The sequence below is a fragment of the Alosa sapidissima genome, chromosome 23 (assembly GCF_018492685.1).
Source record: "Alosa sapidissima isolate fAloSap1 chromosome 23, fAloSap1.pri, whole genome shotgun sequence".
Classification (NCBI taxonomy): domain Eukaryota; kingdom Metazoa; phylum Chordata; class Actinopteri; order Clupeiformes; family Clupeidae; genus Alosa; species Alosa sapidissima.
The window spans coordinates 7,796,319-7,821,857 of NC_055979.1; the positions used below are offsets into that span (position 1 = coordinate 7,796,319).

The 25,539-nt window shown below is 41.6% G+C and overlaps 1 protein-coding gene across 7 annotated transcripts; it reads right to left on the reverse strand.

Annotated features, from left to right (window-relative positions):
* Positions 1–1,442: 1,442 nt before the first annotated feature.
* On the reverse strand, positions 1,443–25,518 carry cfap221 (cilia and flagella associated protein 221). Of its 7 annotated transcripts, none has more exons than XM_042079770.1 (25): positions 25,475–25,518; positions 24,939–25,108; positions 24,702–24,802; positions 24,500–24,586; positions 24,280–24,375; positions 23,904–24,004; positions 22,788–22,891; positions 21,683–21,842; positions 19,634–19,745; positions 19,278–19,398; positions 18,925–19,033; positions 18,731–18,818; positions 17,948–18,037; positions 17,532–17,627; positions 17,068–17,164; positions 12,534–12,625; positions 12,317–12,375; positions 12,112–12,175; positions 6,728–7,018; positions 6,224–6,382; positions 5,340–5,440; positions 4,306–4,401; positions 3,859–3,960; positions 2,555–2,611; positions 1,443–1,824 (listed from the first exon to the last, which is right to left on the reverse strand). In XM_042079770.1, the coding sequence occupies exons 2-25, from the start codon at positions 25,069–25,071 to the stop codon at positions 1,698–1,700; spliced, it is 2,643 nt and encodes an 880-aa protein (XP_041935704.1). In that variant the 5' UTR covers positions 25,072–25,108; positions 25,475–25,518; the 3' UTR covers positions 1,443–1,697. The 7 variants fall into 7 exon arrangements, with proteins under 7 accessions (XP_041935704.1, XP_041935702.1, XP_041935703.1 ...); XM_042079768.1 differs by having other exon boundaries at positions 12,073–12,175; XM_042079769.1 differs by having other exon boundaries at positions 12,112–12,159; positions 12,295–12,375.
* Positions 25,519–25,539: the final 21 nt, after the last annotated feature.

A 25,539-nucleotide genomic window follows, 5' to 3' on the forward strand; every position in this document is an offset into this window, starting at 1 on the left:
AAAAATTTAAAAATGGCTGTTGAATGAAATATTGTTGAATATTGTCTAAAATATAATCTAGGTAAAAAGATGGAGGTCAGATAGAGAAAAAAGCTGGCGGGGAGTCATAGTTGATGACAACTGACAGTTGGAATGGCCCAACAGTTAAATAGTTGAGTAGTTTAAATAGTTAAATTATTTTATAGCGAATTATTGTACTGAGTACTTTTATTTTGAAACAGTTGTGGGCAGAGGAAACAGTTGGCGGGAGTCATAGTTGATGACGACTGACAGTTGGAATGGCTGAACAGTTAAATAGTTGGATAGTTAAAATGGTTAAATTATTTAAAAAGGAATTATTGTAGTGAGGAGTTTTATTTCGAAACAGTTGTGGGTAGAGGAAACAGTTGACGGGAGTCAAAGTTAATGACAACTGACTGTTGCTACAGTAGTTATGGTGGTTGCTATGCTGGTTGCTAGGTTAATGATGTTGGTTGCTAGGTTTTAACTGTGAATGTGGTTGCTAGGTTGTTGCTAGGGTGTCCATGGTGGCTACTATCAGAAATAAAGGAGTTACTACAGTGGTTTGCAAGTATAATCATCTTGGTTGCTATGGAAACTGACATAGATGCTTAATTTCAATGGTTGCTAAATTGGTTGCTAGGTAGGTGGTGGTTTAATATAGTAGGCTAGAGGCATAGATGATGATAACTGACAGTTGGAATAGTTGAACAGTTAAATAGTTGGATAGTTTAAATGGTTAAATTATTTAATATGGAATTATTGTAGTGGAGACTTTTATTTTGAAACAGTTGTGGGCAGAGGAAACAGTTGAACAGGATCTGTAGTCTTAAGAGAGCCAGATTGTATGCTTAAAGCCTGAGACAGACAGTTGCTGGAGGTGGCCGGAATCATATGGCTCTGGCTGGAACACTTGGCATAGGATTTCAAGTTCCCTATTGTGATGCCATAATCGCCAATGTTAAGTCTATGGGGAAAATTTTAATAGTTTTTAATTAATAGTTCAAAAAGTATAAAAGTTACAAATATGAAAAAAACATTCCACACCTGTCCTAAGTAAGACCTACGTAACGCAGTTTGAATGAAGTTTCTACGTTAAACGGTTGAAGCCGCATTAAACGCGGAAAAAGCGTTAGAAGAAGAATAATAAGATTTTCATGCACTCTAATTAATGTATTCTTTTAACCATGTTGTTTTGTTGTGTACCTCACATACATCATGACTACTGGCAAACAAAGGTGGAAATAATCGATCAGATTTGTCAGTCTGGTGGGTCTATCAATAAGAATTTCTTTGAAATGAATCTGCAATTGGAGAAACAGTGAGCACACTGTCGGGGCAGAACAAGTGTTGTACTCCATAGTCTCTACTGAACCACCGAGTGGTCCAGACATGCTAAGTCTTCAGTTGGACATACTCAATAATAACATGCAAAAACACCATATCTTTCAAACATTTATTGGTTGATATTATGTGCATATGAGAGTGTTTGGACGTCCTAAAACTGTTGTTAATCCAACCTAACTCACCCACCCCTCCTCTGTTGAATGATATTCCCACTGTGAATGATGCTCTAACCATTTGAATCATGAATAATCTAAGTGAGCGTCTTTACAAAAGCAAATGTAATTTAATCTAGTGCAGTGCTTGGGGCATCTGCTCCACTCATGGAGGTACATTAAGGGCACAAAGCGGGGCTATTTGTCCTCCGGGGCGCTGGAGGAGTTCTTGGTCTGGAGGTGGCTGAGGCGGGACCTCACCTTACGGCCCAGCTGATTGGACTGAGACCGCGCAGAACAACACAGCAGCTGCTCCCACAGTTGTCTGTCAACACACAAGCAACACTGAGCAACATTCTCTCAAAACAAAACAAAAAAAAAAACGAAAGATGACTTTTCTCTAACCTTCCTCTATAGATCAAAGATAACTAGTCCAGTTGATGCTTTTAAGCTAATTGACTGATAAATAAGCAGCCTCTCAGAACAAAGCCTTGCCAAGCCATCTCACGCAGATATGTTCTCAGAGTTGTATGGAAAGACAGCATTTTTCAACGCGCAGCAGCATAAGAGACCTCTGGAGTCACCTCTGTCAGAAATGACAGAGAAGAAAAAATTCGGGCAGCCATGGCCTACTGGTTAGCACTTCGGACTTGGAACCGGAGAGTTGCTGGTTCGAACCCCGACCAGTAGGAAGCGGCTGAAGTGCCTAACCCCTCACTGCTCCCCGAGCGCCGCTGTTGTTGCAGGCAGCTCACTGCGCCGGGATTAGTGTGTGCTTCACTCTGAGTGTGTTTCACTAATTCACAGATTGGGATAAATGCAGAGACCAAATTTCCCTAACGGGATCAAAAGAGTATTTATACTTATATACTTTTGTGTACATGAAAAAAGACATGCTGTTCTTAGTGAATACAGTAGCTTGAGGCTGGTGGATTTGCAGGAGACCATGAACTGGACTGATAACATTGATAGAAACCTTGGGTTGGTAAAAGTTTGGTGCAGTGTATAACAGCTGCAACCTGCATGTATTAGAGGGAGCGCACGGCACGACTTACCTGGATATTGGGACCATGGACGACGGCATGCTCTGAGTCCTGTTTTCACTCTGACAGCTGAGAGAACAGAGAGACAGCCCAGTTGTAAAAGTAAAAACCACCCCAATATCCAACTAAAAAAAAATGGAACATATTTTGCCATATTTTCATATTCATTAATGGGAGGGCAAGGGGAGTGGGAGTATCACACAAACACAGGGGAGAAGTGCTACTAGCAATTGATTAGTTACTTATATGTATGAAAACAGTGCATGTCTATTTCGCGGTGAAAAACGTACACCTGTTAAAAGCAGGTGTAATCCAAATTCCAGTTAAATGCGTCAATTAGAGAAACTTTCAGAGACAGCTGAATCAGTATTCAGAGCATCAGTTTTCTTCATTGTAGGGCAGGTTACGTCAAAAGCAACTTTAACTTTTGTTTGTCTTTATAATATCATATGTTCACTTTCACATCTGTCATGTTCCCAATCTGCTACACTAGGGTATTAAGTCATAGCCCTAGTCTACGTGCAGTAAATAGTTTTTTTTTAATAGAACTACTAGGCCTACTCTGTATGTAGCTGCTTGCTGACATTTTATTATCATGTATGATCACTACACTTTGATTCTCTTTAATGTCGCAATTGGTTAACTCCATTCAACTGCGCTGTGGTTCAGCTGTGGGCACACAATTAGCGTTGCAGAGGGGGTAGGGGAGGGCAGTAATGAGCGTTGTTTACATAATGAAGTGACATCTTAGTAAATTCCACACAATATGGTAAAGCACAGCATTTGCTTTCTGCGCATTGAAAAACTTGCCTCTTTGTACATCCAGCCCTGAGTGTTCTTCAAACTCTGCAAACTCAGCTGGGTGATACTGTTTCAAGTGTGGCGCACGAGTGCATTTGACCGGCATAAATATCGGCATATATCAGACTGACTGTCCAGTCACCGGTCATGGCCGTCACATGAAAATCGGCCAATTCCGGTCACCAGCCGATTAATCGGTGCATCTCTACCCTCAACCTCAAACATTTTATGTGTTTTGAACGCTAGAAAGGGTAACAAAAGCTTAACTGAACTCACTTGATCTTGTTCAAAACCAAAGCCTTCCATTCCATTACTCCTTGACCATAAGCAAATGGTTATCTATCAGGAACACTTGCCAGCCCAGTTTTGCATCTCAAAATTCATCCCAAGCTTCGCACAGGAGAATTCCCTTTTCTTAAGTGGGAGTGATGTAGTGGACCTCCATGGGCCTCCATGGTCTCTGCAGAATCAGTGGTCACCCCACCCAGTACCGCTTGACGGGGGGCCTACTGTACCTGTCCGCTCTGGCACCCTCTTTAGCAGCGTCCTGGCTCTCCAGGAAGGGAAACTGGGCACGCACCATGTCGGGGGTGAGGGTCACCTCCTCACCTTCGGTTCTGAGAAACACATCATGGACAGTTATAGATAACACGTTCACACACTTATACACACACACACACACACACACACACACACACACACACACTCTTACACACATATCCATACACAATAGATAAGAGGATGAAGAGGCACTGAGGAGTCTCATCTCAAAGACCATTTCAAGGCCGTATTAATGTATTAATGTATTAATGTATTAATGTGCATGCTATCTATAGGGTGTACAAACACACAACACAAACACACACACCTCACACACTTATCTGTCTTAAGAACTTAATCAATGGTCAAGGGTCAAGGGTCAACAATCATACACTGAATATGACACATGGATGTGTGCTTACTGTCCATCCTGGACTTCTGCCCTTATCTCCTCAGGGAGGTCGTTAAGAGATGATGGAGCTTGGGGTGGCAAAAGGGCATCGTTCAAGGGGTCTGACCTTTAAGTGGAAAACAAACATGCTCTCAACAACTCCCTCAGCAGTTGCCAGTCTCTAGCAGGCAATATACAATGCAACCTCCACCATATACTGACATTGTACGCAACCTGTGTCATGATCAAATTGATGTATAGCATGGAGGTGCTTATAGGCACACACAGATATGAAAGACAATTTTCCACTGAGGGAGTGGTGTGTGGGCTGACTGAATCTAAACCCTCACTTCTTTGGCCAAGTGAAGAACTAAAGTGACCAGTTCAATATGCAGCACTAAAACCATTAGTCCACCATTAGCCTCTTGACTCAACGTTCTGGCCCATAACTAGGAATGACGTAAAGGTGACCTTCAGAAAGTTAAGTGTTTGATTCGTGACAACCTCTTAGGGATAACAGAAGCACTTTTACCATGACCTTTCATCAATTGCTTACATTCATAGCACTTTACAAGTGGAACATTAAACATACACATCTGTGTCACCTGGGACACCATGCCATTGGGGGGGTGGGGGGTAGTGGGCGTTCTGGCCACTGCTAGTGCCTTCCTCAGCTCAGCTCAGCTCAGCTACAGAAACATTCCCTCCCACCCCCAGAGGATTTACTGTGTGAAGTGACACTGGGCATGGCCACAGCATGGTAACAGTGGCGTAAGTAAAGACACGACACCCTGAAGTATTGGACAGCTTTGGTAGTGCACATACAACGTACGTGGTTTAGTGACAAACCTGGGTAAGTTAACTCTGAGTAAGTTGCAAACTTCCTACAACAATAGCCCTATGGCATTGTTTTGTTAGGTGCATGAAGCCATACAGCTCTGCTATTAGGAGGTTTACCACTTACTCTGAATTAACTTCCCCAGATTTGTCACTAAACCACATACTTGGAATACCCCCCCCCAGGGCTTCAGATTGGCTATGTTATTCTCAGTTAGCTAGCCTTACATGTGAGGAGCCCAGTTGCTGGTGAGGGTTGAGCTGCTGGACAGGATAGACAAGGCTGTTCCAGAGAACTTCTTCCAGGTCATGACCCCGCGGATAACATTCTGCAATTAAAAAAAAACAAATCTCAGTTATTGTAAAAATGTGAGTTGAGTACTGTCAAGTACAAATGTGTTGTCTGTATTGTAATTTAATGCATTGTGTGTTGTCATCAAAAGTTGGAGGGCTTTCTTGGAGAGCATTAGAGACACTAAGTCATTTGCAATCCTGTTGTTCAGTCATGATGCAATAATGTGCTGATAATTGTTTGTCTGTGTCCAACTGCTCTCAGAGCCGCTCCACCTAATAAAATCCTATTACTTTACGGAGGCTTGGGTGTTTCACTTGATTATATCATCTGGCTGCACAGCTACAGTAACTGCTCTGTTAGAGCCAAGCAATTCTGTTTTACCCTCACCAAAATGGAGGTGATGGTGACAAGGTTTACAGGTTGTGAAAACCGGCTGGCTGCGCCAGTAAACATTTTTTTGACGAAAAAGCTTCTGGGCCTGTGATGTCGCACTTACAGTAACAACCGGATAGCACAATGCTATAAAAACTGAACATAAATTAATACAATTGAGTGAAATTAGTTTCACTGACTTTATAGTGAAATACATCTGGATGGATATGAAATTACTTGTTTAGAACTAAACTTCTGGTGACCAAAAACATTGAAATTTATTGTCTTATTGTTTATTGTATTTGGGTCACTGAAATTTACGAGTTAAACTAACTCTATCATATCAACACAGTCATAGCCACAGTTGTTGTTACTACAGTGACAGTTGCTGTTAGTATTTTATGGCCTCTCGCTGGAGCAGATGTATGCTGTGAGGGCAGCTCACCGTCCGATCCAGAAACTCCTTCTGAGTTCCCACCGTGTGGACGCCTGGGACGTTGCCTTTGGAGACGGTGTACCTGGGCAGCGGGCAGAGGTGGAACTCCAGGTCATTCTCCATATAGTTCAGGCTCGGCCGGTAGGCATGCAGACCAGGGCAGGGGTTCTACACAGAGGGAGGGGACGGCACAGGGGCTGGACGTTAACACAATGTCCATCCTATCCCATGATGCAGTGAATGACGCTTTAAAATTATTTTCAGATACATGAAAATCAGACAATATTACATAGACAATGGTTCACTTCCCAAAAAACATAATGAAAAAAAAAAAGTGACATAAAAAACGTATTTCAAAACATATTTCAAATATGTGTGAGGCAATGAACAAAAGTCACGCTAATGCCAAACACTATATAATACACCAACAATGTGTACTGTTACTACTACTGTGGAATGTATGTATTTACATTAAATGTAATAAAGATGTCCTATGGTGCTCATGTGCCTTACAAAGATGCGGAGGGGGTGAGCAGGAGGGGGTTTCATCAGGCCACCCGGGGCTGCGAAGGACAGATGGATGATGTCAGCCATCGCTTCGCCTTTCTCTTCCTCATTCCTCTTCTCTTCTCTGTTCTCCTCCTCTCTCTTCTTCTCCTCTCTCCTCCTCTGCCGCCTCTTCCTCTCCTTGCGCCTCTTCCTCTTCTCCTCTCGCCTCCTCCGCTCCTTCTCCCTCTCCTCCTCCGAGTCGGGCTCGGGGCAGGAGGGGGGGCGTCTGGGGTCCACTGGAGGCCACTTGTCCTCCTATGGGAAGGTGAAGCACGTTTGGACGTAATGGAAGCTAAACAACCAAACAAATGTCCCTTTGAAAGCCTGGCTATCTTCTTGGCTCAGGGCCTTCAACATTACGCACTACACATCTCCAATTACATGTCCGACATTAGACAACTCTGCAACACTCAAAATAAATAAATAAATAATCGGCCACTTAACTGTTAGGAACTTTTAACGACAACAATCTGTCAACTCAACAAGTGACACGGAGCACTCAATGGCCATCTCCGCAAAGTTAAGTACAACTGCGGTCAGACCATCCTAGCACTTTGCTGGGGAAAGTGGTGAACCGTGAGTGGACATCAACTTTCACGATGCACATTTACTTTACACATTTACTCATGTTTACACTGCGTTTCGGGAGGCCATATGGCTAAGGATGACAATAAAACTTCAATCTCTTCTCCACATTCCTGCTACTGAGTAGGCCTACGGGTGATTGAGGCAAGGCGGCAACACGCTCATCTCCCTGGTAGCTAGGAGACAATGACCGCGGCCGTAGGAGACAGACGGAAGACAGCTCTTTAAAATGAGTTGTGTTTATGCAACGGTCATTAAAGTGGGGACCTTGAACTCGGCAGAGATGGAATATTTATGGCTGTCACCGATGGGAAAGTGAATAAAAGAGGAATTGCATAAACACATTGAGCTAAAGATAGCTGACTTAACTGTCTGAGCACGCTTTGCTGGATCCCACACAGACGACAGACCGCTCTGGGACTGGACTGTGCCGTTCAAAGGCCGATCGCAGAAGCTCAAGGGGTAATGGGGTCACCAGGGAACAATGTGAGCGCCAGCTGCTTAGAAATCCCATATTGTGAAATGCTAAACAGTTACACCAAGCCAGGCTTCTGTTTCCACAGAGCGATGCAGACTGGATTCAAATGTTTTGATTTGACCTGTAACAATTCTGTAACTCATGGCATGTCTGAGTCTGGTCTGAGTAGAGTTGTGAGGATTCGCAATAGCACCGTTAGGCCTGGGCGTTCAGAGCTATAGCCCCGGATGTTTTTTTGTCAGCCCTAGATCTCACATGATACTAGGCGTACGCCATTATAAAAAAGAACAAATAACGCAGAATCGATTTATAGTTTTTATTTTGATCATTCATGAAAACCCTAGATAATAATGCGATATTGATCAAACAAGTAGGATATGTTTTGGGTCCTCTCAATCTTCTCTATGCAGCAGTTCTAACTTGAACGTTACGTTCACACTAAACATTTTGGAACACATTTTTTGGAGCCTCCTCACCATTTGCTTTCACCTATCGACTGCTAGCTGTTATTCTACAGTAGCTCATCCAGGTCAGATCCATACTGGAGGCTGACTGCCTGAGCAATGCAGAGCTGTTAACATCCCGTGTCACGATTGGACCACGATAATACACTTTTTTTGGAACCTTCCAATATTTTCCAACACAAACCCTCATTCTCAAACTACACTCACAAAACCTGACACAAAAATCAAACAATCACCTCAAAACCTCAAGTTTTACCTGTGCTCAAAACCAAACAATGTCTTCACATATGGAGTGAGAATTGTCTCAAAATGATTTAAATATATATAAAAGGATATATATATACATATACATACATTTATAAATATCCAAATACAAAATACAAATATAAAAATGTGACATACAAATAAATAAACAAATTTACATAAATAAACGTGTCTTTGTAAATATATTTTCGAGATTTGAAAATAAATATGCTTGACTTTGTATGTGGAATCTGCATTTGTGAATCTCCTTTTTGCTTTTATGTCGATGACGTAATTTTGAGACATTCCTACTGCACACCAAGATCCACAAATAAATACCACTAGATTTGAATGCGAAGACACCCTCCACTGAACAACCAGCAGATGGCAGTGTTGTACAACATGTCTGTTATCAACTGATAGCAACTGAATCTTTCCGACGCTGTTTTCCCTAGTTCAGTTCAGTCAAGTGGTCTATGACTAGCAGGATTAACGACATGGAAGACACTGGATTAAATGGATAGGTAAGTAATAACAACTAGCCAGAACGATTTATTATCGGTTTTGATGTGTAGTGCCGTTTTTAATTTCATAGACTGTATAAATAAGTCAATTTAGTCAGCGTACAGCTGCTAACGTTAACAGCTAGCTAAACAGCTGGTGCCTGTTCAGCTATGTTGGTGCCTGCACAAAACACATTAAGTTAAGATTTCCCTTAAAATCCGATTTAGGGCCCCCTTAAAATAAAATGTAGTTTTCCCTAAAGTTATTGTGTCTTGCAACTCAAGTGACAGGCTGTGTTCGTGTTCGCTGTTTTACAGATGTTGCAGATCTTATGTTACAGATGTTAACATAGCTTCTAGGTTAACATAACGTGAGAGCCAGCTCAGCTGAGATCGCTATCTGACAGACTGCCATTAGCCTAATGTCAATATTGCTAAATGGACTTATTTATACAGTCTATGAAATTAAAAATGGCACTACACATCAAAACCGATAATAAATCGTTCTGGCTAGTTGTTATTACTTACCTATCTATTTAATCCAGTGTCTTCAATGTCGTTAATCCTGCTAGTCATAGACCTGGTAAGTCCCGCCCTTTCCGCTGGACCTCTAGATTGAAAAATCGTCAATGCAAGTGAATGTGAGAAAATAATTATTTTCTGGTCCCGTTTGATTTGTGCCATGAATGTGAACATATGTTGTCTGTGAATTTTTAATATAAATTTTTGTGAAAAGAATGCTACAATTGAGCGGGTAGAAGTTTGATGCAGTTAAACTTTGTGTGAGAGCACTTTGTGGACTACAACTTTCCGCTAGACGACACTAGTTTCCCATAACAACCATCAGTTGGTCGAGATGTAGAGGGTTATTAAGATCGACTTTGAACACAGTGAACCATACAACTTTACAATCACACTGTATCGCAGGGTTAATGTGTTGAATGAAGCTAGACATGTTTCAAATATTTTTGTTACCATGTGTGTTTATTCCTGCCGTTACAAAAACTAGCATCTCAGTTAATGTTAGCGATTAGAGCTAGCTCACGTCACAGGCGACATGTAGTCTATCTCGTTATGTCTTTTCCACAACTGATAGCCGAAGAATCATATAATATACTGTCAAACTCGTAACATGAAAAATTATATTAAAAAATCACAGACGACATATGTTCACATTCATGGCACAAATCAAACGGGACCAGAAAATAATTATTTTCTCACACTCACTCGCATTGACGATTTTTCAATCTAGAGGTCCAGCGGAAAGGGCGGGACTTACCAGCTCTATAGACCACTTGACTGAACTAAACTAGGGAAAACAGCGTCGGAAAGATTCAGTTGCTATCAGTTGATAACAGACATGTTGTACAACACTGCCATCTGCTGGTTGTTCAGTGGAGGGTGTCTTCGCATTCAAATCTAGTGGTATTTATTTGTGGATCTTGGTGTGCAGTAGGAATGTCTCAAAATTACGTCATCGACATAAAAGCAAAAAGGAGATTCCCAAATGCAGATTCCACATACAAAGTCAAGCATATTTATTTTCAAATCTCGAAAATATATTTACAAAGACACGTTTATTTATATAAATTTGTTTATTTATTTGTATGTATGTCACATTTTTATATTTGTATTTTGTATTTGGATATTTATAAATGTATGTAGATGTATATATATCCTTTTATATATATTTAAATCATTTTGAGACAATTCTCACTCCATATTCACACAGCAGTCAAAATGAAAACACTACTGAGCAGTCATTACACACTACATCAAAAAAACGCAACAACCCAGTGTTCAGAGCCTATATCTCCTGGAGAAATGCACAACACAGTAAATACATGTTGCATCTCCAAATCATCATAACTCAGTGGATTCAGAATTTACTGCATATTCACAAAAAATAAAGTATTGTAAAAGGAAAATACAATTTTCAGTATTTTCAGTCCTGTCTATGCTCCACCTACTTTGTATATCACATTGCACTTTTTCTGCTTTTTTGCACTTCTGGTTAGACACAAACTGCATTTCGTTGTCTCTGTACTTGTACTCTGCACAATGACAATAACGTTGAATCTAATCTAATCTAATCAAATCTAATTGAAATGAGAGGAAAATTACAGTCTACAGTCTACAATGTGCTCTAAACGCCCCACCGAATGTTTCTCACTTGGAGTGTTCAGCAACTTGTTTGCACTCTGAACTGTTGGTTGGTCGTGTCACATCATTTAAACAAGTGTGATCATTTCGAGTCATGTTTAACTTATGCCATCTGTGCTTTCTTCGTGTTTACTTTTGCCACATGTGGTTACTATTATGCATCACAAGTGCATCACAGTGCAAAATGTGTTTTATTGCATGACAATGTGTTTAGAGTTTTGCAAACAGACTAAATGAGATCAGCAAGTGTGAAAACTGGTTTATGGTTCTGCCAAAACAGTGATCAATAAATCAATACAGCATTTGGTTCAGGCAGGGTTGTACGCTAACGTTTTTTGCTCATAACATTAGTGCTACAGAGGTTGATAGTTTTGTAGCACAATCTACAAAATCTCTAGCATCGGTATGTAGTTACAAACATCTCATCTTTAGGCCACACTCTACGCTCAGTTGATAAATCATCAATGGCACAGACTGATTTTTTTGTAGCATGTGCTACATGTAGTGCTGTACTTCAAAGAATGAGGTTTAGTTTTAGCAATTGTGATAAACTGTAATATCCTGATACAGTAATTCTGTAATTACATTACAAGTACATTATCTACATTCATCCCTCATCTGTGTAACTGAAGAAGAAAAAATAAAGTACACAGAGTATTTGTACTCAGTTTGTATCAGTTTGTTCACTGCAAGTTTACCCTTTAGTTTATCTGATATGTGTGCACTATGCGTGCGTCCATGCCTGCGTCCATGTGTGCGTGTGTGTGTGTGTGTGTGTGTGTGTGTGTGTGTGTTTGTCTGCGTGTTTATGGAGGACAGAGAGGAAAGGAGAGAGAGAGAGAGGGATAGAAAGAGAGAGAGAGAGAAAGTCACCTTGGCAGGTTTGGTAAGCGCTAGGGGAATGTCACTGACCGCAGTCTCCAAGCGTGGGACATGCTCATTCTGCTTAGAAACCTCTGCCTTTGTAAACCGAAACAGATAAACACAAACACAAATACCATTAACATTATGACCTTATCAGGACAGAATCTCAGTTGCACAACACTGCATTCAGATCACTAGCAGCTGTGGTAATGGTGGGGGGGGGGGGTCTACCTTCAGCTCAACAGTGGGGGCCTGTGTCGTAATCTTGACCTCTGACACCTTTACAGGAACTGGTCCATTTGTACTCACATTCTGTGGCAGATGAGGGGAAACACATTACCACAGAATGGTTTTGGAACAGATCATATCAAGCGCACATTAAGCTGATCAAGGCCAATTAAACAAACATTAATATTAATATCATCTGTCCTCATCTTTTGAGTATCTCTGTGATCTGTGTAAGCACTTACAAGGTCATCTGTGGTCTCCTGGTCTCCGGGTGAGGGGGCTGCCAGGTCCATGTCTGAGGTCATCTTCTCAGGACTGGACACATCCTCCATCTCTGAGACAAATAAACACCAGACAAGTCACTGTGAGCTTGGGGTTGCTGTTAGAATAATTATTTAATCAGTTGCAGAATTACAGTGGGGGAAATATGTAAGTGTCAACATTTCTTTCAGTAAATATATTTCACACATATAAAGTAATCCAAACATTAAAGTCCATAAATAAAGTTATGTGTAATAAAGTGGAATGACACAGGAGAAAAGTATTGAACACACCAACTGACATTTCTTAAATATTTTGTGGAAAAGACTTTGTTTGTAATGACAGCTTCAAGACATTTCATGTATGAATAAACTAATCAGTGGCAGTATTCAGGTGCGAATTTGGCCCATTTTTCTAAACAAATTGTCTTTAAATCTTGAAGATTCCGGGGTACCCTCTTGTGGAATCCTGATCTTTAGTTCCTTCCACAAATGTTCCATTGGATTTAAGTCAGGGCCTTTCTTTCTCTGAAACCAATTGAGAGTGTCCTTAGCTGTATGCTTTGGATTGTTGTCCTGCTGGAAGGTCCACCTACAGTATGTCTCATTCTAATCATCCTGGTGGATGGCAAGAATCTCCCGCAAAAAAATGTCTGTTCCTACAACTGTATGAAGTCTGCCAGTACCATGAGATGAAAAACAGCCCCACACCACGATGCTTCCATCTCCAAACCTCACTAATGATATAGTATTTTTAGGGTGATGTGCAGTGCCATTTCTTCTTCAAAAAGGTCAGTGCAGTGCCATTTCTGATGTCCAAATGTCCAAATGTTGTGTAGCAAACTTTAAATGAGCTTCGACATGCCTTTTCTTCAGTAATGGAGTCTGGTGGGGTGAGCGTGCAGGCCATGGCAGTGTTGTGCATTGCCTATTTTTTTTATATGTAACAATTGTACCTGCTGTCTCCAAGTCTTTCTGGAGCTTTTCTGGAGTGTGTGGTCCTTGGCTCTTGGGCTACTCTTCTGACTATCCTTCTGACTCACTGGTCAGAAATCTTGCGAAGACCTCCTGCATGTGGCCAGTTGATGATGGAGTGATGTTTCTTTCCACTCGTGGATAATGGCCCCAATGGTGCTAACTGGAAGATTTCTGCCCTTTCTCGCCTTGGTGTACTGCTTTTTCTTAGTGTGTTTAACACTTTTTTCCTGTCTCATTTCACTTTATTGCACATAACTGAACTTGTGGACTTTAATGTTGTGAATTCTTTATATTTCAGTCAGGACCACTTTGTCAAGAAGGTTGATTGATATTCGTAATGCATAATGTTTCATTTGGTGGTATGGTTCTGTTCTGGGAGCCCCCTGAGCAAACATGGAAAGCATTGGGCAGAGAGAGCAGCAAGATAAACCCCACCCATAGGGTACAGAATAGACCAGACATCAATGTCAACAACTAGACATTGATAAGTCAGATGTATGAGGAGGAGATGGGGTGGAGGTGGGTTGCAAAAAGGCTTGAAGGACTACAGAAGGAAGGAGGAACACAAGTTGCAGGAAAACAACAGGAAGGAGTCATGGGACGGCATGAAAATTATAACTGACCTGAAGAAGAGCAGCAGCTCTGTGGAGGGGGACCTGGACAGGGCGAACCAGTTGAACCACTTCTACAACAGGTTTGACTGCCCTGCTCCAGCTCCAATAGGAGTGGTCTGTCCACCACCCCCTGCTGACTCAGACACTGCTCTTGTTTGCGTGCCTGCCCTATCCCCACCTCCCAGCCTCCCAGTCTCTCCAGCTCTGCATCCTGGTGACACTCAACGACCTAAACCTGCCCCCGCCTGACGCCTCCTTGCCTGTGCCTGCTGAGGCGTCCACGACTGGCAGCCTTGACAGGGACATCAAGGAGGTGGTCATCACCAAGCCCCCACCCCCACACCCCCTCAATACCAGTGCAACACTCACCTCCACCATCACAGGCTATCGTACCCCCACCATCACTAGATATTGCACCCCTCCCCCACACAGCGATCACGAACAATGAGGCGACAACGACCTCAGTCAACAGCCATCAGACACACAGATCCCAGATGCTCCCCTCCCCTTACACCCCCCATCATCACAGGAAAACAAGAGCGCTAAATTAAAGAAACTGAACACGAGAAAGGCAGCGGGGCCTGACAGACTGTGTCCAAGGCTACTCAAGGCCTGTGCTGCTGAGCTGGGGGAGCCACTGAAGGACATCTTCAATCTAAGTGGAAGACATCATGTCTCACCCCTGTCCCTAAAAAGCCACATCCTAGTGAGCTTAATGACTACAGACCTGTCGCTCTAACATCACATGTGATGAAGACAATGGAGCGACTCGTCTTAGGTATGCTTAGACCCCAGGTAAGCCATGCACTAGACCCGTTACAGTTTGCATACCAGGAGAAAGTGGGCGTGGACGATGCCATCACTTATCTTCTACACAGGACACATTCTCACCTGGACAAGAGGAAAAGTGCTGTGAGAATCATGTTCTTTGATTTCTCAAGTGCTTTTAACACCATCCAACCCCTCAGACTGGGAGACAAGCTCTTGCAGATGGGTGTGGACGTTCACCTGGTAACCTGGATCACAGATTACCTGGCGGAGCGACCACAGTTCGTCAGACTGAAGAACTGTCTCTCTGACACTGTGATTAGCAGCACCGGAGCGCCACAGGGAACTGTGCTCTCTCCAGTCCTGTTCACCCTGTACACATCTGACTTCTGCTACAACACCGAGTCATGCCACATGCAGAAGTTTTCTGATGATACTGCAATTGTGGGGTGTATCAGGAACGGGCAGGAGGAGGGGTATAGAAGCCTGGTGGAGGACTTTGTGCAATGGTGCAAACTCAATCATCTCCAACTCAACACTTCAAAGACCAAGGAGATGGTGGTGGATTTCCGAAGGTCTAAGCCCACTCTGCTACCAGTCTGTTGCCAGCGTCCTCTTCTATGCAGTGGTATGCTGGGGAGGAAGCACAAAGAAGAAGGATGCGGGACGACTTGACAGGCTGGTAAGGAAAGTTGGCTCTGTAGTGGGAGCTGAACTGGAGTGCATCACTTCAATATCTGACAAAAGGACCCTGAACAAACTGATCAACATCTTGGATAATGAGTGTCATCCACTCCACAGCACTATTGTTAAGCAGAAGAGCCTGCTGGAGACTTCGCTCACTGCCTTGCACAACAGATAGACTGAGGAAGTCATTCATCCCCAGGGCCATTGAACTGTTCAATGCATCACTTAAGGGAAGAGGAGAAATAGACTTCTCCGCATAGTCTGTCTGCCTCTTCACCACCTCCATGTCTTGAACTGTCTGTCCACTAGCCACTTTACCATTGTCTTCTGTCTCACTGTTTGCGTGCTTTATTAGCACATATGCACAACCCCTCCCTCCATGCCACAGCCGAACTGTGACCACACTTATACCTTTCTTAATATAGTTATTTATACATAGATATATAGACTTTATTCTTGCACTGTTGCCCTGTTTGACTTACTCATTTGCACCATCACCATGGCACTCATTCACAAAGAGCACCTTACCTTACCTTATGCACAGAGGACCACAGGCTCAGTCCCTGCTTTAGTCATTACAAGCGCACCTGATTGATCAATCACCCACTATGTGGATACTGTTTTTTAGAATTGATTTAAATTAAGTTTTATTTAGTATAATTTGTATTTTAGCATATTTAGTATATTCCTTATCTTCTACAGTCCTTATTGCTTATTTGTGTTTTTTTATATTATATACTTTTAATTACTTTTTCTGCTGTTAGTGAATGTGTGTGTGTATGTTGTCTGTATGCTACTGTGACCTTGAATTTCCCCTGGGGATCAATAAAGTATCTATCTATCTATCTATCTATCTATCTATCTTGCAGAGAAAGCAGCAGAGTAGGCAGGCTACAGCAGATTAATAAGGGCATCCTGAATGATGTCCACCAATATATTGTTCCTACAAGGGCAGGGACATCCTTCTCCACTTTCAAAAAACTCCTGAAGACCCAGCTCTTTAGAGAACATCTACTCTCATAGCAACACTTACAACAAGTCTTACTGATCCTAGCACTCACCAGCCGTTTTAAACTGACAAGTAACTGTTAAAAACAGCACTCACCGACGCACTTATTCTTACTGTACTCAAATGTTTTTTAAACTGTCCTAAAATTGTGAGAATTGTTCTAAAACTTACTGTTTACCATGTTGTTAGTCGCTTTGGTTAAAAAAGCGTCAGCCAAATGTAATGTAATGTAATGTAATGTAATATAAGAGCGAGTGATCAGCTGATCAAGTTGCTGGGCGTGACTCCGTGGCCTGCCTGAACTATGCTCCGCTATGCTCCACTTGTGAGTTTATAATGTCTGGTGACAATTTCATGTGAATAGCATATTTACTGAAGAAGATGTTGATGAGGTCAATACTTATTTCCCCTACTGTAGCTACTGAGGCCTTCCCAGTCACTGGCTCTAATTTAGTCTTACCGTTCAGATTGATTGATCCTTTAGATGGGTTATCCATGCTCTCCATCGGTTGCCTTATACATGCAAGCCTTCTGTCCATTCTGCAACGTAATGTAATCTAAAAGCATGGGAAGCAATGATATAACAAATAACATTCATTCAACATTCACATTCACACATTCATGCCTATGCAAATTGCTATCTACAGTAGCTAACCAAATATATAGGCCCACAACTACTACGGATAAGTTTGACGATGAATCAAGATTATTTGGAGGTCATTTCTAGACATTATCTGGTATTCTATTAATTAATTAATCTAATTCAATGTATTCATTCATTTTCTTCCAATGTAATCTCCTCAATACATACACATCATCAAACGATGCAGAACTGAGATGTCTGGCCTGTTGATGAAATGGTGCAGCCTAGTGTGGACATACCTTGGCCTGGTGATGAAATGGTGCAGCCTAGTGTGAACATACCTTGCGGGCTGCCTGCTGGAAGGTTCTGAGAGCTCTCTGCCTGATCTCAAGATGGCTCCCAAAGAATGTGTGGAATTTGGGAACACAGTCTGGCAGCTGGAATGAAGTACATATAGATTTTTAGTGATATGTGGTATCCAGGTATGACAGCCATACATACACACTAAACTCACTTAGGAACAGATATTATCTCTGGTACAAAAGTTCATACAAATTCCCTTATGATGTGAACTATGATCTCAAAATGCCATCAGAGAGGTAGAGGTTAGCTTGGGGTTCACTAAAAAAGGCCCAAGAGTCCCAGCAGTGGTAGAGCTCGCCATTTATTTGATCATCAGACACTCTCATGGTCAGACTGTCACTGACCAGGGGATGGAGGTGACATGGGGACAGGAACAATACCACACTTCCTCTACCTGGCCAACGTTGCGAACCGCCCGCCTCGTGGAGACTTTCGTCTGAGTCCTGGCGAAGTCGTCCGGGTCATTCAGCTCTCCCTTCTTGATCTACACAACGGGGACAGAGAAACAGTTGTAAGCGTGTGCTGCGGGTTGGGGGGGGGGGGGGGGGGGGCGGGGGTTTAGCTGCACCCCAGGATTCCGATTCCGCAGAAAGCAAATCTCCTCAGGATAAGTTTGTTCAATGGCGCAACGTCTGGCTGAGCATCTCACCAAAAAAAAAAACTGAAAAAAACTAAACAGAATGGCTTCTCATAAAATATGAAGTGAGTAAATGTACAAGATAAACAGACAGAGAACAGGACTCAGGAGAGGAAGTGCTGGCGAGTGTTCCCGTGAACAGCCTGTCAAACGTCTACCGGCTTGCGCAACGACCACACAAAAAACAATGCACCATTCCTAGTTCGCTGACAGACTTTTCAGAAGGTAATAAACAAAAAGGGAAGCAACAGGATTCAGTGGGAATAAATCACTCATGAAAAACTTCAGGCCGAGCTGAGACTTATCGGAGAGTACAATCTAGAGCAGATGGTGGCACTGATGTGAACGTAACTGGTTATCACTAATGGTTTTTAAGTAGGCCTACAAGAATAACCCACTGATTTGGTTTGTGCGGGAAAATATGCCTTTTATGTTTAGATAAACAACTCTGCGATAGATACAGTGCATCTTCCCATTAAGATCTGAATCACCATACAAAAGTGGGTTATCTTTGGAGACAGAAGTAACCTTTTTTTTTACCTTGTATTCGCTTGCTGCACACTTCCTCTCTTCCAGAATCTTAACCCTGGCCTCTGTTGAAAGTGGATCCTTCCCGAGATGAACTTGCCTGTGTAAGTAATGCCATTAGCATTACCAACAAACCAACAGCAATAAATCAGAAAGCAGATATGCAAGCATCAGTATGTTTTATGAATGTGTTACTATTCACAAACCATCTCAGACGATTGGCTCTTTCCTCCTGCACATCCTGTTTGATTTGGTTCTCAAAGAGAGCCTCTTTCACCTGTCGGCTCTTGTGTTCCACTCTTGTGTAAGACATGGCTGGAAAAAAAGCAAAGCAAACTGTAACTCACCACTGCATATAAGAAAACTGTGACATGTTAAATAAACAAAACATTTTCTGAAGCCCCATTTACAATATACTCCTCACATTAAACACTTCAAACTAAATGTCACATACTGTACAACTTGAGGTAATAAAGTATTTCAATGCAATACAATATGAACTCTAGTCTATAGCATTCACTGATTTATCTTCTACTAAAAAATTGTTAACAAACCAGACCTTCTCGGAGCTCTTTGGCGGTCAGTTTATCTTGCGGTTTCATGAGCAGCTTGGCTACTCCTGCAGGTGTCCGGACATCTATCGGACTCTTCTGATATGGAGCCTCAGCTTTCTTCTGTTCCTAAAAAAATGCAAATACACAAGCAAATTAACAAGCAAATAATAAATACAATGTTTTTATACAAAGCCATACATTAATAATACAAATAATAAAAATTACTCTCCAGAATGCTTTATAATACTATAACTGAGTGAATACAGATATTGAATCCAAAACACTGTACCCAAGCCACTATACAGATAACGTGGATACAAAAGAAAATATGAATAAAGTATTATACAATATATACGTGTACCTTAATTTTCACCTGGGGACGGGTTGCTCTGAGTTTAGGCCTGGTGGCCATTGATAAACAAGTAGGGCCTTTCGGATCATACGGCGGCTCATCACCATGGCTGTTCTGTTGACTGGGGCAACACGGAAAGACGAGATCTTAATTTTAACCTCAATTATGATTCAACACATTCTCTCAAATGAACTGTTCTATGTTTTCTTTACAAAATCACAAGGTGTGGAAATCAGTACTGTTATGTGCAAGACACATCTGCGCTACAGTTTTGAATTTTGAAAACAAAAATGACATCTAAACTGGTAGTACTATGAACACAGTGATATACTGTACTCTCTAACAATGCCATGAATTGATTCATGCATAGACATTAATAGTCCCTCATCACTGTATAACATACTTCCAACAGCAGCAGTTTATTGCTTATCAACTTTTATTGGCCATTTCGCAGGTCAGGCTGCCAAGGTAAAGCACCCTAGATTGATGCTGTGTATCTGGCTTGAATTATCAATAAATCATACCCCCATTTACTTGCCAGTTGTACCCTGCACATCTAAAGCATTTATGAGCATTTAAAAAAAGAAAAAAAAAAAGATTCCGGGATTTTTAGGTTTCCATGCATGGGTATCACTTTGATATCAGTTGATAGTCAAATCATGGGTAACACATTAACTTCCTTGTTAGGCTGCAGGGAGGAAGCAGACTGGGACTTTCCTCATTATAATGGATCATCCATCACCGTGGTTTGAAATGTTCTCATGGGAAGAATGCTATGCTGCCAACATTGCTTAATTGGCAATTTTATTTATGCTTGTGAATTTATGTAAGTGAGAAAACATTGGGACAACTTGACATGTTAATGGGCTTTTACTAGAGAATGTAACTCAAGATAGAGGCCACAATAAACAAATGATTTTTTCTCTTGTTTGGCTGCTTTGATTTCATGTCCTAACAGTGATGTTGATATATCCTTACGTGGCATGTCTCACATTGTGTTGTCGTACACGTATCACCTTATCTAAGGATAAACGGATTCCAAAAATGGTCTCCACAGATATTACATGACGGTTTTGAAGTAATGCAGATAATATTGATTTCATTGTGTCTACACTCAACTGCGACTTTTGATGGCATGTAAAGAAACGAGAGGACTGGAGCCTGGAGTCTGTCATATTTTGCTAGTCATTTCTAGTAAGCACAAAGTGTAAATAAGACAGCCAACAATCCTTTTTGAACACATCAAGCTTTGAACACATCCTGTTTTGAAACCAACCTCCTAGACATATTAATTGTACATTCTTATTCCTTGTGTCATTTCAAGACATACAGACATACACGGATGTGCTTTCGAGAGATTGATTGTCTTACAATCTCTGACATTGTTTGCAATCCACTTTATCGCTGCCTGTGTTTGCTTTCCAGGGGAACAGCGGGATTTCAAGCACTCAAAAATCGTTTCGCCTTTGTTTCACGTCGGACGCCAACCACAGCTTTGCCCTGTTCGTCCCGAGTTTACAGCAAACACTGACAGCATGTGGTTAGTGGTTAGTGGTTGATCAGATAAGAGAAACATACTTGCGAGGTCACATGTGGTCCAATAATCTCCCATAGTGCAGATCTACACCCAATAACTCTCGGCAGATTTTGACTTGGCTTTCCCTTTTACACTTCAGTCTCACTGCAAAACGTAGTTTACCAACTTATGTCATATAGACAAAGTCTGTATGAACTCTGTGGCGGTGCTGACAGTCAGTCAGCAAACTGCCTAAAGAATGATCTAATCTATTTCACTTGCCAATGCTGATTTTTACTCACATTTGGCGAGCGGCAGGTGCCAATTTTAAACCCTAAGCCTCAGCCGTCTGTAATGTAAAGCTGTGCTGTCATGTTATCATGGGGACAGGATGTCAAAGTCACATAGGAAGACTCCCTCATCAAAACAGTTTACAGACTACAGGCTGCCCGTAACTTTTTTAATGGAGCGGAGTTGTTATGACATGAAAGTATGGAGGCTCCATTTTGTAAAAACATCTCCTTGAGCTAACAGACGCTCACCTGAGAGCCAAGTTGGGCAGACAGCGGCCACTGAGGGTGCACACGTAAGGCCTGGAGTTGAACTGGGAGATGACCACCTGAACAGTGACCTGGGCTGTGCCATACTGGAAAGGTGTGAATGTCACGGTTACATCGGCTACGCCTCTGGCTGGGATGACTCCTTCAGTGAACACATACAGGCACACATACACACACACACACACACACACACACACACACACAGATATAATCATATTTACACTACACTTCTATTTCAGCTGTAGCAATGCAGGCAAACACTACACCACTGCAGGGCAGGCTGTCACAGATACTCAATGTGAAATACTGAAAGACAGGGGACTACCATAAACACAGGCTTAAATTAGCATTTATCCACATGGAAAAGAAATTCAGCCTGAGAAAAATCTGTGGCAGAGAGCATCCTTTTTCCAGGAAGCTCTAAAAGCAAAGAACTGCTTTGTATCAGCATGTCAGTTGAGCATTTGGAAAATTCTTTCACTTCTCTAAATAACTGCTTCAAGAGTACAGAGGTGACAACTGTTACAAATGTTTTTTTTTTTGGAGGGCCACATGTTGCACAGATATTTAGAACCAGTATGGATATGAAATTCTGACAGCCACACAGCAGACAGCAGACACATTAGTCCTACCAATAAGCAACTGTCTGATGGAATTAAAGAATTAATCTGTTTAGACTGTTTGGTGTAAAATATGTACCTAACATTACAAAACTATGATCGTGCTGTTGTGCACCTGAGAGATAGCCTAGAAATCTAGACGCGCCCCTAGCGGCAGCAAATTACATTTGCTGCCAGGGCTAGTCTAGCAACTCTCCGTTGGCTTGTGAGCTCCAGAAATCGAAACTTAATCAGGACATTGAAATCGTGTATAGAGCCGTTTGGTGGGCTTAACATAATGATTGATGGCAGAGTTGCAATGGTTTGGCTTGAATTCCCTGGTACTTGAAAACAAATATCCTATTGTGTCCTATTGCGTGCAGAGGGAATTTGAAAGACAACTGATTATCCCGCCCCTCGGACTGAGCACTGCGAACGGTGAGTGCCCAGACCCTACATTTTAATGTGGGTCTGGCTCGCTAGGCTACCTGAGAGAGGCTGTATGGAGAAAGCCCCACTGGGCTGGAGACAGTAGACCTGGAACTCAAAGTCAACTGGGCAGCTGCAGCTAAGTGGGATCACATGGTCTACACTGGAGAAACAGACAAAAGACAAAAACACAGCTTTAGGACACGAGACAAAGTCAAGACAACATGAGATAAATACCGTATGTCACAAGACAACCCCAAAAGTCAAAACAAAAACACAACATTATCAACACTTAGGTTAAACTTTCAAATGCAGTTGCCTAAAGCTGCAGTTGGGTTACAACGTGTATACAATATATGGTTTTACATGAAGTACATAACAATAACACATAACATGTGAGATAGTATTTTACAATTAAATGTTGCCTGAATAGACATGACAGTACTCAACAACGGAACCGCTAGCATTATCAAAGATTATTAGCAAGAGATATTCACAGCCTGTTACCTGGAAAAAACATTGTTGCTTGTGTGACTTTCCGTATATCAAGTTTACATTGTGAAACGTCAAGCTCGGAGAATAAAGCTCCACAGGAAATAACGGTATATTTATGATCATTCAGCATAATAAAAATAAAACATCATCTCCAAGCTTTGCTGTATCTTAAATTATGCTTGGCACAGGATGGCAACAATTCACCTAATGGCCTTCATAATGTGTTATATAAACACAATGTGCAAAGCACACACAGTGCAGAAACAGGTCTGAGTGGTTGATGCCAGAAGCTGGCCAGTGAAATTACACAAGTGCAATGGAGGTGACTGTGTAGATCTAGTAATACAAAATATCTGTCTGCAGGCACAGCACACTGGCGTGTTTATCCCCACAAACTACATGATAAATCAGATTGAGCCTGACCATAACGCAATCATGCTAGACATGCTAGACACCTTGACTTTCCAAACCAGCACAATAAATTGGATGAATCCTTCGCTTAACTAAATCATACAAAATACAATAACCTGTTTGAAGAACATGAAACATAATCTGCAAATTGTATACATACACAGTCACTATTCAACCTCTCTCTCAACCTTTTCTTTCTCTCTATCTGTCTATCTATGCATATCTCTCTCTCCCATCTAACACACACACACACATGAGAATGTCCTCACCTTTGGCCCAGGGGTACAGCTGGCAGGCTGATATATGATGGGATGTCCAGGTCATCAATCACAGGATAGGCATGGACAGGTACCAGTACATTTTCTTCATTCTGGAAAAAATACCTATCTGCATAAGGGTCTGAATCTATATCATGAAAACAGAGAAGCATAGCCTACTGGAATTGAAACCAACTACTAACGACACAAGTGTATAATATGGGTTACAGATGTTTAAACAAGATAACAAAATCTGTGAGGATCAACAATACAATCAGCACATTTCAACAAAATCAACACCACAATCAGCCTGGAAATTAGCCTTGTAACTTACAGTAACACAAAGACAGATGTTCGACAAAGCCTCAACTAAGAATTCAATTCTGACCTTGCAGTGAATGCGAATGCAGTCGTAGAAGTACCGCCACTCATCGGGGAAGAAGTTAAGCTTTATTGTATAGGAAAGCCCCGGAACCAAGCGATACTGGAAAAAAATATACATTAAGTAAAGAAAAGACATGCTAAACAATATTTCTGAAAAGTAACAATGACTGTGCCACAGATACATGAACACAATGACTACTGGAGCAGTATGGATATCACAGTACCTGTTTTGTGTACGCTGTCTGAAAATATTTTGTTTGAGTTGGAATGATGTGAATATCTATGACTTCAGAGGAAATGTTGATAACTTTCTGCCAAGAGAGAATTGTCTTACTGCAGTGAAAAATGCTTAGAAATAGCATTGGAACTTTCCTATATAACAATAGGCTGAATTATGTGCATCTATTTAATTTAAAGGTCACTTACCAACACCTGCTTGTAATCCTTCCCCAATTCAAACCCACTAAAATGTACTTCTGAGGGCTCTGCTTGAATTAAACTGTTGTTTTTGAGTTTGTTAAAGATCTCTGTAAAACAGACACAATAGGAACATTACCTGAGTAACGTTAGGCTATGATATTCCATCATAACAATCTAGCTAGCTTAGATAACAGATCATGCTTTAAGTGTTTTTGTACAGGTAAATGGGTTTGTTTAGCCTACTGGTCTCCAAAAGATGATGTGGAACATTTGTATTCCTCCTGACTTCCTCGACCAGCTGGACCAGAGGAAGGGGAGTCTTCTTCCTAAACGTGTTGGTGAAACTCTCAGGGGCAGACTGTACCACCTCCATCATCAGAGCCACTGTGATCCATTGAAAGTGTCCTTCATGTCTACCAAATGAAACAAGTTAGATATGAATGTATGGTTATTGGTTAATGTCGTGATGATAGGCTACTGACCATACTTTGACAGGCAGAGGAATGTCACAGTAGCTCGGTACCTTAACGTTAAATGGATGGGCGATGGAACACTGACCTATGCAAGGTTGATGTCAAGAGAACTGATGGCTAACATAAGGCCAGCTTAGCGTTAACCTCTCTATTAAATTTGCCTTAAAATTAATTTAAAAAAGTAATGTTTAACTAACGTTTGTAAGCATAAGAAGCGAATGATAAGAATTCGTTGATGTTTCGATTTTGCTATCAGTAATAACCGTCCAAATTGTGACTTTAGACACTGCAGATTTCTACACCTACCTCTTCCCTGCACTTATCCCGCAAACACTCTCGTCTCCATGGTGACCGCGTTGCTAGAGGGTGGG

Excerpts from the sequence above, each read along its gene's own strand:
- cfap221 (XM_042079765.1), bottom strand. The coding sequence starts at position 25,071 with ATGATGGAGGTGGTACAGTCTGCCCCTGAGAGTTTCACCAACACGTTT. Across the intron at positions 19,746-21,682 it reads CTGCCCAACTTGGCTCTCAG|TCAACAGAACAGCCATGGTG; the intron begins GTGAGCGTCTGT and ends GTGTTGCCCCAG. Across the intron at positions 7,019-12,072 it reads CGCTTACCAAACCTGCCAAG|GAGGACAAGTGGCCTCCAGT; the intron begins GTGACTTTCTCT and ends ACCTTCCCATAG.